At 45.4% G+C, this 12,754-nt stretch overlaps 2 protein-coding genes across 8 annotated transcripts in view; one reads left to right on the top strand and one right to left on the bottom strand.

Annotated features, from left to right (window-relative positions):
• The window catches only part of BRF1 (BRF1 general transcription factor IIIB subunit), a 171,266-nt gene that overhangs the window by 81,012 nt on the left and 77,500 nt on the right, over positions 1-12,754 (bottom strand). For all 6 annotated transcript variants that reach the window (XM_069018460.1, XM_069018459.1, XM_069018462.1 and 3 more), the window contains 3 exons: positions 10,977-11,049; positions 2,574-2,723; positions 901-994 (listed from right to left, as the gene is read on the bottom strand). In XM_069018460.1, coding sequence (XP_068874561.1) covers positions 901-994; positions 2,574-2,723; positions 10,977-11,049 — 317 coding nt within the window. The remainder of the gene's footprint in view (positions 1-900; positions 995-2,573; positions 2,724-10,976; positions 11,050-12,754) is intronic.
• On the top strand, positions 5,616-9,045 carry BTBD6 (BTB domain containing 6). Of its 2 annotated transcripts, XM_069018466.1 has the most exons (5): positions 5,616-6,194; positions 6,444-6,741; positions 6,936-7,026; positions 7,302-7,420; positions 7,654-9,045. In XM_069018466.1, the coding sequence occupies exons 2-5, from the start codon at positions 6,533-6,535 to the stop codon at positions 8,684-8,686; spliced, it is 1,452 nt and encodes a 483-aa protein (XP_068874567.1). In that variant the 5' UTR covers positions 5,616-6,194; positions 6,444-6,532; the 3' UTR covers positions 8,687-9,045. The 2 variants fall into 2 exon arrangements, with proteins under 2 accessions (XP_068874567.1, XP_068874566.1); XM_069018465.1 differs by having other exon boundaries at positions 5,616-6,741.

The raw sequence follows: 12,754 nt of genomic DNA on the forward strand, positions 1-12,754 counted from the left end.
TAGGAGGAAAATAGCATCATTCCTGTTCCACTAATGAAGATCTGGGGCAAAAACATTTTCCACAATTAGTAAGTGACTATTTATAAGAGGTATTAGGCTTGGTTAGATATGCTTAAGCTGCTTCCAGTAAGATGAAGAGAGACACTAAGGAAGCTTTCTATGGACAAACCTTGGGGGAACAAACATCAGAATATATTGGTGATAGAAAAATTTCCAGCTGTGGGCAACAGAAATCATGGTATTTCAGTTAGATCATTTTTTACTCAACCTATGGGGAAAGAGTATGTTGCAACTTTTCAAAAGTAAAATGACAGAAACTGGGTATCTGCTTACATCATTAAAATATGGAAAATTTTACTTGATCTTTAAAAAACAAACACACGAAAGGTACTTGGAAAATTCCCACTTTCAGGGGATCCTTCACTGAACTTGTCATTAGACTCATTGTGCTGTCTTCAATTTATTAGCAGTGCAACACTACCAAAAATGAACATTGCAGCAAAATATTTTGAAAAGTTCTGTTCAGTAGCAGCTTAAAGACAAGATTTTTCACCACTGGATTCGGGATTAATGAAAAAATCACAGTAGACTGTCAGCTTTGAGAATCAATAAATTATTTTTTCTGAGGACATGACAATACTGTTAATATTACTGACACAGCTTTTTTTGCCTTACCTGTTAAATAGGCACAGTGCTCCTAACCATCTGTGCTAAGCATTTGAGGCCTCACGTAAGAGGCAAGGAGGTGTTAGTACTTTAAAATGACCATCGAAAACATATACTTTTTTAATTCGTGGCACGTGTGAAAATAACCTAATTTTCTCCAATGCACATTTATTTTAGACTGTTTCACTGTTCAGTACTGTAAATGAAAGATAAAAGCAATAAGACTGCACTGACCTTTTCCTTAATGTAGACTCACAAACCTTCACCACCCTGATGACCTCTTTAACAGTCCGTCGGAAATCATGCATTCTTGCCGCCACTAGCAGAGCTAGAGAACAAGCAGGGAAAGTTAATACCAAAAAGAGGGAAATTTCCTGAAGAAAAGCAGAAAACAGTCAGGTAACCATACCCTCTCTCTGTTCCTGCCTTCAGCTAAATAGCTATAAATGCTTATGGCTCAGCTGTGTCCTTGAATACTGGTGATGGACTTGACTTTACAAACTTTGCGTTCTACCCACTAAGCTGAGCACAAATTGCACCCTGAAAAATTCTGTGCTTTAGTATTTGGAACCCATGGTCATCTACAGCACAAGAACATTTCAATTATTACTTATTTTCAGTTATCATGTTTTTAGCAGAACTCACTGAATTCTGTCCTGAATAAGATCTCCAGAGAAACACTGAATGTGCCTAAGCTGGTCTCCTCATTGCTGCCACTACTATCCCTGTCTTGCTGGTGCCCAAGTGCTCTCCTGCAAGATGCTCTGGACAGCCAGATAACCAGCTGCATTTACATGGTGTGTTGATTCAGAGCACCAGCTCTGTTTTGAAGCACTACCCCCACTCATCATACAGTAGCCCACTGTGCAGAGCAGTTTTTAGCACACAAAAGTGCTTTTTTACAGAAGAAACTAAACCAGAGCTCCACTTCTGGTATGTGTTTAAAGTGTTCCTAAAGGGAACATCAGGGCTGAACTAACAACTGGTCCTTCAATCTATGTGTGGCACATTTAGGCCAGGGAACCAAACTAAACCCAGTCCACAGTCCAACACGTGAGCTGCATACTGCATGGATGGACAGAGGTGGCTCAGCACCACCTGCTTCCATCTATTGATCCATGTCTGTTGAATTAAATTACTTGCTCATGTGGACACAGCCCATGTAGTGCATCAAAGAGCAGACCACTCTCCCATAGTCTATACTCAAATTTTTAGCAATGTGCAACAATCAAGTACTATTAACAAAAAGAGGCTAGAAATGTCAAAAAGATTGCACAGTCCTGGGTACCCAAAGGTTTGAGCATTACTTTTCACTCATGCATACACATGTAAGATCTTTCAAATAAAATAAAGCACATACATGAACCCTGTGACTACCTACACTCTTTGTTACTCTGACCTCACTGGCTACTATCTTTTAACGTGGCCCTCCCAAACCCATAGGTTTTATGCAAGCATCATGACAGCAATAGATCTTGGAAAAAGATGAAGAAAGAGAGAAAAATAATTTCACAAAACAGGTCAAAGAGGGCACTTCTTGCATAAGACTCTGTGTAAAGACATAAATCAAACTGCTTGCACTAATGGTGTCATTTTAGCTGACAAAAAAACCTTTTAGCAGTTAGAGCCTGCAGAGTGGGGGCAAGAAAAGCACCAGAAAGGAGCTTAAAAAAAATCCAAACTGTAAGCTACAAAGGATCTGAGCAAGTACTGTAGGAGCAAGGGCAAAAACGAAGTTAGAGTTTCAGAAGCTATTTCGATGAAGACCTATATAATCTGTAGATGCCTGAGAGAACAAAACCCCAAGAACTTAGATATCACCAATGAAAGGGGGAAGTCCTCATCTGTTCCAGGCTTTCCCATCCCACCTGCTGTGGGGGAAGGGACACACCCAGGCTCTGACATACCCGCTCCACAGAGCCCCGAGGGCCGGCGGCCAGTGTGCATCCAGTCCCGCTTCATCCTCTGCAGCAGCCTCAGAGCCGTCATGGACACCTCGTGGTTCTTATCCCCAAACTCCAGCATGTGTGCAAAACGAGGAATATACAAACATGGATCTGCAACACAAAGGAACACAATTATGTCTAACCCTACCATCGATTTAGGAAACGCAGCACAGTGAGGCTGCTGTGCTTGTCTGGCAGTCACATACTGGGCTGCAGGGCCAGATCCCCTGACCACTAAGCTTTAGAAGCACCTCTTTAGATAACCTAAAACAAAATATTTTCTTGCTTTATAGACAAGAGATCTTTAAAACACTGCACAAACATTCTTAGACGCTTTTCAGTGTCTAAGGCTGCACAGGCTGACTCTGACAAGTGAGCAGTGTTAGTGGTATCAGTGAAATCATGCCCAAAGTGAAGCATTTACAAAAGCTTTTGCAGAATGAGGACATGATCTAGGCCCAAAACTTCTAAGGTCTCTCAAAAAGTAACAAGGTAACTTGCATGTTTCATCTCAAACCTAACTACAAAGTAAGCTTCAAAAAAATTTATTTGCTTAAAATCCTCCCTAACAGAAATGTAGGTACCTTCAAAGTCAATTCTAGCTGCTTCTCAGACTCATATTCCAAGAATACAAAACACTGTTTATGACAGACGCTAAGACAGACTCTCCATCAGCATAAAGTGCTGGAACCCAGTTAACATCATTAACACTAAGACAGTTTACATCGGCCACAGATCTACCTCCAGATGTATAAACTTATTTCAAGCGTTGGTGTTATCAGCTTCAAACTAACCAAAATATGTCAGTATGGATTGTGCTCTGCCTCAACCAATTTATAATTTATCAAACAATCTTGTAAAAGCTACACTTAACACATGTTTACTCTTAGTTGAGATATCAATTTCTCATTTCCTGCCAGCCTTTTATCACTTGACCGAAAATCCATGATGTACGGTAAATTGTTAACTATTAGTCTCAACTCAATTTCCTCTGCTGATCCCCTATGTGGGCACTTAAACTGATAAAGATGAAAATTCAGCTCAAAACACTGGAAAAATCTTAGGGATTTACAACTAATCAAAGCAGTCTCATTTAGCACCAAGTTCTAACAATGATGCCCTGTTGCTATCCATAATTACCAAGATCACACCATAGGTGATAATGCCTATCAGCCCCGCAGAAGGATTTAAGTGAAAGCACTTATAAAGCAAGAACTTCCAACCTCAAACTTCCTGAAAACTGAAGAAATTCCAGGCTGCAGTCCCCTCCTAAACATGACCCTAAAAATCAAAGGTTTAGGAGAACTTCACCAATCCCCATGATTCTAAGGACAGGTGTTCTGCACTTCCAAGTATGATTTTATAAAGCTCTACTCTAGAGAAATGACCAATTCCAAATGTAACAACAAAAAACCCCACCTTTCGGAAGCCGTAGCCTGGGGTTCAACATACATTTCAACTTCGCTCTTTGCACTACAAGAACACGTACAATGTTACAAAGCAACGCCTGGTTTGCTTTTCCATCTCGTCTTATCCGGAGAGTGACCAGCTTCGACTCCTGCAGCCGCCAGAACGGAGCAGAGCAGAGCAAGGAGCCACTCTCAGCTCTCTCTCTGGGGCTGAGTTTCAGAGCTGAGTTTCGGGAGCATTTACACATTTGCATTGTAGCTATTCAGACATTTCTGCTGACATTCATGCCCACAGGTCATTTGACAAAACATTGCACATCGTTAATTTGAATTCTGAAGCTACCAAACAGTCAGAAAATGAATACGTGGGTGGGTTTTAAATAGCAAGCCTTAAAGAAGCCAAAAAAGAAGTAAGAGAGTGAATATATGAACCAGAAGCAGAACCCGGGTTAGCACAGACATGTCCTGCATGGATGCAAACATTCGAAAATAAATAAATAAATAAATAAATAAATAAATAAATAAATAAAATGTTAGAAGCTGCAAACTCCAAACACGTTGCTTCCTTCCAGGGGCACCAAACCAGCATGGGTGCACTGAGGGCGCCCTGCTCCCAGGAGGGTCGCCTTTGGCTTTGGGCGACCTCTGGGGCTGAAACCTCTCCACTCAAGTGAGCACGTTCCAGTTGGGCAAAACCCCGTTGGTTTTTCCTCAAACGGGACGTTGGGGGCCATGAAGCAGATCGCAAGAAAAAGATGTTTTCATGTTTTAAGAAAGGAGCATTTGTTTTCCCGAAGTCTTTCCCTTCTCTCCTGATCCCAAATCTGACTTGGAACTCGGACTGTTGGAAGAACTTTGATGCCACACAGTCACTAAGAGGGATGTAAGAACAATTTGGAGCACTGTTAAAAGTGCTCCCCACCGAAAGTGGTTCCCGGGCCGTCAGGGCCCGCAGCGAAGCGGGAGCCGATCCCCGCTGCAGGTCACCCGCAGGGAACGAGCACGGTGGCGGGGGTCAGTCCCCGCCGAAAGATCCCGGAGGACAGGCGGGCCGGGAGGGGTCAGGGCGGGAGGGGCGCGCTCAGGCGGGGTACAGCGGCTGCAAGGAAAAGGGAGGAACCCCGCAGGTCCCTCGGCTGGAGCATCCCGCCGCGGCCGTGCCCCCCGCGCCCCGGGCGGCGGCCCCGCGGGGCCCCGCGGCTCCCCCGCCCGGCGTAGCGCGGTGCGGCGGCGCCCCCGCCCGGGCCGCCCGGGAACGGCGCTGCGCGCTCGGGGCCGCCCCCTCCGCCCCGCCGCGGTCCCCCCGCGCTGCTCCGCGTCCCTCCGCGCCTGTCCCGCTGCAGCCGGAGCGGGGGCACAGGGCGGCGCGGGGGGGGATGATCGCGGGGGCATCGCGGGGCTGGCTCCCGGCGGGCGCCCGGCGCTGCGCACGTAGGCGCGGGGGGGGGCGAATGACGGGCGGGCGGCGGGGCGGGGGGCGGCCCTTCCTCCGCCGCGCCCCGGAGCTCGCCATTGGCGCGGGCGGCCGTGACGCGCGGCGCGGCCGCTGCCTCTTAGTGCGGGAGGCGGAGGCAGGGCCCGGCAGAGCCGCGTCGAGCCCGGCCGCGCATCCCACTGCCAAGGGAGCGCCCAGGGCAGCACCGCATCCCGCCCGCCGCGGAGGAGCCGGGGCGCCCCGCGGGCAGCAGCGCCCCTGGCGCGGGCGGGAGAAGCGCAGAAGAGCAGCAGCAGCAGCAGCGGCGGTGGCGGCCGCTGCGGGGACCGGAGCAAAGTTGGTGCGAGCGGCGGCGGGGCCGCCCGGGAGCGGGACTGCAGGGAGTCGCCGCCTCGGCTCGGCCCGGCCGCCGCGGATGTGCCCCCGCCGGGCCGGGAAGGACAGAGCGGAGCGCTGGCAGCGGGGATCAGGCGGCTGGCTGCGCTTCACCCTCGCCGGGCTGCTGCACTCGGAGGATTTGTGGATTGACTCTCGCTCTTGACCCACCGCCTCCGCCGGATTCCTGGGGTTTTGTTGCTGGATTTTGGCTTTTTTTTTTGTTTTGTTTTTGTTTTTTTTTTTTTTTTCTAATTTTTCTCTACAAGTTCCTCGGGGAAGGAACTGCCTGCCGGCCCCGCTCGGGCTCCCCGCTGCAGTCGTGGCAGTGCCGTGGAGGCTGGGACCCCCCCACAAGCCAAGGTGAGCGCTGGCACTGATCCGACACAGCATCACCCCTTTCCCTCCGGAAAGGTGCGTCGGGCCGGTAACCAAAGAGCGGGCACACACTCCTTAAAAACCAAAGGCCACCCTGCATCTAGAAGCATACAAAATATCCTCATAGTGGGACTCGCATTTGGGATCTGTTAGTTCTCTTGCTCATGCCACTGCCCCCTGGTTGCTTCAATGGCAGGATCATGAAGTGTTTGACTTTTTTTCTTCTGCTTCCAGAGACCTTAAAGAAGTCCAAAAAGAGTGTGAGGTCAAACGGCAAGGTGCCAGGATGCTATGAGATAGTGCCCCTGTCCCTGAAGAAGAAGATGGCTGCAGAACTTTACCCTGCCAGCACCAACACTAACATTGCAAACAGCAACGCCGCCGCCGCCGCCACCGCTGCCAACAGCAAGAAGAACGCCCTGCAGCTCCAGCAGAGCGCCCAGCCGCCCCCGCCGCCCCAGCTCCAAAACCTCAACAACAACAACTTGGAGAGCGCCAACTGGCAATCCTTCCATCCCACGCTGCGGGAGAGGTAAGGGCCAGGCCCGCCGGACCCTCCCCGGGCGGGCGGGAGAGCGAGAGGCGCCCGCCCTGTGCACCTGCGCCGCGGCTCGGCGTGAGCGCAGGGATGGGCTAGAGCCCCGGGGGCCGCCGGCGGGAGGCTGGGGCACCGGGCGAGGGGCAGCCCGTGGCTAACGGGGCTTCTCCCCCCTCCCCTGCTTGCAGGAACGCGCTGATGTTCAATAACGAACTCATGGCTGACGTTCACTTCATCGTGGGCCCGCCAGGGGCATCCAAGAAAGTTCCTGCCCATAAGGTTTGTGCAGATAATTTTTAGCTTTTTAATGCTGCTGTGCAGGTCGCCTTCTCCCCCTGCCTTACAACTAGGTTCCACTTTTTTTTTCCTAATTATAGCTCTTGTTTAATCCCAGAAGTAATTCACATACACTGCAATTAAAGGGAACAGTCTAAGGCAGTGTTCTGCTTCCACTGCAGCTTGTAACTTTCGCTAAATGTAGCTTTTAGGAAAGCCAGCATGCTCAGCTGTTCCTGATCCATGTTACTGAGGCTTCTCTCTCTTTTATTTTCCAGTATGTTTTGGCAGTTGGTAGCTCTGTCTTCTATGCTATGTTTTACGGCGATCTCGCAGAGGTCAAATCTGAAATCCATATTCCAGATGTGGAACCTGCAGCCTTTCTAATCCTATTAAAGTAAGTGGCCACTACAAGTCTGCTAATTACATGGACAGAGTTAAAGTAGCTTATAAAATACACATCTCCTAATTGGCATTGTGCAATATGCACTTATTGCTGTTTACTTAACGTGCTGACAAATACCAAATGTCAGATTCACTGCCAGCAAAGACGACTATAGATTATTTTCATGGCCTACTTTTTTTTTTTTTTTTTTTCCCTGAGAAACTAATTTTTTTTCCCCTGTCTAGATACATGTATAGTGATGAAATAGACCTGGAAGCTGACACAGTTCTGGCTACACTCTATGCTGCCAAGAAGTACATCGTGCCGGCCCTAGCAAAGGCTTGCGTCAATTTTTTGGAGACCAGCTTAGAAGCGAAGAATGCTTGTGTCCTGCTGTCTCAGAGCAGGCTCTTCGAGGAGCCAGAACTGACGCAGCGCTGCTGGGAAGTGATTGATGCTCAGGCAGAAATGGCACTGAAGTCAGAGGGCTTCTGTGAGATAGATCAACAAACACTAGAGATCATTGTAACCCGGGAAGCACTCAACACCAAGGAAGTGGTAGTTTTCGAAGCTGTTCTCAACTGGGCAGAGGCTGAATGCAAAAGGCAAGGGCTGCCAGTTACACCACGCAACAAGAGGAATGTATTAGGGAAAGCTTTGTACTTGGTGCGGATTCCAACCATGACTTTGGAAGAGTTTGCCAACGGAGCTGCCCAGTCCGACATCCTCACCCTTGAGGAGACTCACAACATATTCCTATGGTACACAGCTGCAAATAAACCCAAATTAGAGTTCCCCCTGACAAAAAGAAAAGGACTCGTGCCTCAGCGCTGCCATCGGTTTCAGTCGTCTGCGTATCGCAGCAATCAGTGGAGGTACCGGGGGCGATGTGACAGTATTCAGTTTGCTGTAGACAAACGGATATTTATAGCAGGACTGGGATTGTATGGGTCAAGCTGTGGCAAAGCTGAATACAGTGTCAAAATCGAACTGAAGCGCTTAGGTGTTGTCCTTGCTCAGAATCTGACAAAGTTTACCTCCGACGGCTCCAGTAACACCTTCTCTGTGTGGTTTGAACACCCTGTGCAGGTTGAGCAAGACACATTTTACAATGTAAGTGCTATTCTTGATGGTAATGAACTCAGTTACTTTGGACAAGAGGGAATGACTGAAGTGCAGTGCGGGAAAGTGACGTTCCAGTTCCAGTGCTCCTCGGACAGTACTAATGGAACCGGAGTACAAGGAGGACAAATACCTGAGCTCATTTTCTATGCATGATGCATTTCACCTTGATTGTATTCCAGTGCTGCAATGATGCACATTAAGGGATTTTTTTGGTTTTACTACGAACTCTGCAGCAGTATGGAATGTTATGCTACTTACCTATCTGCTACATCAGGCTATACAAATAAGTGAAGGAATGCTCTTGAATTTAATCTTATTTTATTTATTCATAAGCTATTTGACTTAATAATTAAGACTGCAACATGCAGAAAAATGTTAAATTTTGCACGTACTGTGCATTTATTTTGTATATAGATAACTAACTTGCAGACTGCAGCTGACTCAAACAGAATGTTCTAAACTAGAGCAGTTTATGAATCTGTGAAATATAAAACATTTTTACTTGCCCTAAATGCTGTGTATTTGATCTTTGCTGACCTTATGGCTTGTGTATGTTAATTCATGTACAGCTAACAGGGGTGATGACACTGTAGTCTGGTCCTTGTGTGCATCCACACCCAGCAAATAGGAAGGTTCCCTCTCTTGGTAACTGAAACTATCCATCAGCAGCCTTTATTTTCCCTTCCTTAGAAAAGGAGCTGACATTTGTGGAAGCTCAGGGTTTTTTGTGCGTTGCCCAAGCTGAAGACAGACAAACCATCAGTGCAATCAAACTGATCAAAATCATCCTCTGGTTATATTTGAAAACTCTGAATGCCCCTTCACTTGCAGCATCTCTGTTAACCTCGAGCCTGCCCACCAACCAAAATCAAGTGGCAACACTGCCACTTGATCCTGTCAAACTGCACCCGTCCCTTGAATGGCCAGAGTCAAGACACACAGATGAAGTTAATTAATTCAGTGACAGGCTGCATCACAAATTTAGCCCAGGGCTGTAATACTGGCAAGCACTATCTGAATTTACATTCCATCCTTATACAGAGCAGCAGACATTAGAGAAATACTTACAAGATGGTTTTTAGGTTCACTTAAGATTACTAATTAGAAATAAGCCACCTTAAAAAAAAAAAAAAAGCCATTGGATCTTTGTTCCTGCTCTATCGTTTTTGGAAAACACAGTCTCAGGCACCAGCAGCAGTCATTTCATGGCAGTACTTTTCTCAGAAAGTGATAAAAGTACATGTTTTTTCTTAAAGGTCTGATGATCATTACAGCTGAGCTAATTAGAACTATTTACTAGATTTTTATAAATCTTACAATGACCTTGGATGAGAGTACTCAAACAGCAGTCTCGAGCAGTATTTTTCCTGTGTATAACAAGTACCTCTACACCTAACATGTTTGCCTTTTCCCAAGCTGCATTAATTCTCACCTTGAAACTAAGCTGCAATGCAAATCCTGCCTGTTTTCTCTCTCTCTAAAAAAACCCAAAGAATGTAATGAAAAATAAGAAGGGAAGTGAGTTACTGAAAACAAGACCTGGCTACCAGAGCTGGAGCTGTGCTGCCGAAGCCAGGTGGCCACAGTGGCCGATGGCTGCGCGGTGCCGCACTCCCGGGCGCTGCTGTGGCGATGCTCCGTGTGTGAGCTGCTGCTCCCCTTGCTGCAAAGGCAGCAATCCTGTGCCAGCCCAGTACAGCTGAAGGGGTGTGCCTGCACTGTTGTTCTTCAACACAGCCATCTGATGCTCTCGGTACAGATTAAGGAGAGTGGGAGTGAGAGTGGGTAAAGATGCAAGGCAGATAATTCCTGCACAGAGGTGGATAACAGTCACAAGACCTCACTATAAATGCACTCTTTTATCTGGAATTGGCACAAATTCCCTTGGCTTAAACCCACAACCTAGAGAATGGCTTTTATACCCTTTTGACAGGTTAAAACCCACCTTCTTATCACAGTTATGATTTCAGTATTGACTTATTAAAAGTTATTCACATGTTTGGAAAAAGTTGCTCGTCATTTTCCATCAAGCCACTCGTATTTCAAGCACTGAATATCTCAGCTACAGGTGATGGACAGATAGGAAATTTGGCAAATACTTATCAAATGTTGCATCTGTGGAACTGAAGCATGACAGGCCTGTAGGAGCTTGCTGACACACACAAATTTGTTACACGTCAGTCCATTGTCTTAGTATAGCCTAAATTACTCTTGGAAAAAGCAACAAAACTATTTGCAAAAGAAAACAGCATCTAGTTCCAGAAAAGCTCTTAAATAAAGGAGAACAGGCTCTTAGAGTCAGCAATGCTCCTCTGCCTGGATTGATTTCAGCTTCACTTTAAAGTTACTACTTAGGTATTAACATACAATACTATGTATATATACACATACATACATATTTTTGTCAAGTAACCATGGAAAAGCCAAATCATTAAAAAAATACCTATGGCTGGAGCATTTATGCAGAGTTCTCTGGCCAACAGAAGGAAAGTTTTTCCCAGCACATAGACATTCACCTATTAAAAGACAAAAAAAGCATTATGTAAATCTTAAACCACAAATGCTTTTAATAGAACATTTATATGGAAAGGAGAAAACCCCAACTTTTTAAATCTTAACCTGCTCAAAAAAATTCAAGTTATACAAGCAATATTCATATGTACAGGATAATACTCAGTGCTTGTCAAAATCTGCACAAATTAGCATTGTAAATCAAAGCATAAGTTTATATTGAAAAAATTATAGAAAGTTGTTCATCATGCTCTTTATGGGCTCAGTGCTGCTCTGTAGTACAGTTTTTCAGTTGTCACATTACATCATAAGGCATTAAGTAGACTTCAATGTAACATCAGTATATTTATAGAGTGTCATTTATCTTGTACCATTACAAAACCTGAGCAAATACAAGTCAGTGCAAATTTCAGTTTTGCATGATCATCTGTAATGGCATAATTAAGTATTGCACAAGCACACACCAAACTTTTCACCAAATCAAGGAGTGGTGCTACATTCCCCAAGGGTTATTTGTCATTTCTTGCTGTTTGGACATTGGCTCAGATCACATTAAAAACATTAAGAAAAAAAATAAATTCAGGAAAGCCCTAAACCACACCAAACCTGCTCAGGCACCAGGGACAGAGCTCTGCTCCCCTCCCCTCCTTTACTGCTGCACCCAGGAGGATGTAAATTGAGGGGAGGAGTTACTCTTCATACTCTGATTTGCCATTTATAGCCTAGACAACTGTATTTGTATTTTACAAGTCTGAGGAAGTTTTCTTTCTCTATCTTAAGATGTGTTTTTGTGGTCAGCAAGAAAGGCAGGATATACTCCAGTTCCCAATCATTCTCAAACATTCCCACGGAGCTCCATGAACACCTTGCTTCCCCCAAGGCATATGTAAAGGTCAAGGTTAGTATAAAAAACTCCATCCTCCTACACTCCAAGCAGGTAGGTTTTTATTTTGTTTGGTTTTTAACAATGGTATATATTCTACTGCTTTTATGGAACAAAACTGCCCCTCTCTTTCCTGTGCCTGGATAGTGAAGTTGTTTACTAAGCAGTGAATCACACAACTGAGTTGATGATTATGGTACGAGCCTATGGAATTAAAAAACTATTGCTCTTTCCATTTCATCAAAGAGCTTTGCCAACATTAGTTTAAAAGCAGGCTTTCCTCCCAAGTGTATAAATGCTTCTACTAAGCTAGCAAAAATATATGTATCTCAGCAACAACAACCAAACCCCCAAACAACCGACATATTTTCACCCAGCCCTTCAAAATGTTTGCATGAAGATATTCTTAATGTGTATTTTTCTCAAATATATAAAAAAAACAGAAATTAGAACTTCAAAGAAATCCTCAGAATGATCACATATCCTGAAAGTGACTGTGCAATCAATTATACATGATATGATGGTAATTCATTCCATATTTAGTGAAAAGTGAGTCTCTTCCACGCTGTGTCTGACCAATGGTTGGAGTGGCATAGAAGATGCAAAAATACAGACTTAAATTTTACTGCCCTTTTTTTTCCTGAAATAGCAGACAACATAGAAGCACTATTCTCAGGGAAGGAGAAGAGCAAAACATACCCTGTGAAAGAGAAGTATATTTTCTAGGAAGTCACCAAATTTTTTACAGAAAAAAACAAGTACCTACTGAATCTGGCAATTCATACTGGAGTCTGAGAGCATGTGACTTTCCATGAGCCACAGAGACA

The sequence above is a fragment of the Aphelocoma coerulescens genome, chromosome 5 (genome assembly GCF_041296385.1).
Source record: "Aphelocoma coerulescens isolate FSJ_1873_10779 chromosome 5, UR_Acoe_1.0, whole genome shotgun sequence".
Classification (NCBI taxonomy): Eukaryota; Metazoa; Chordata; class Aves; order Passeriformes; family Corvidae; genus Aphelocoma; species Aphelocoma coerulescens.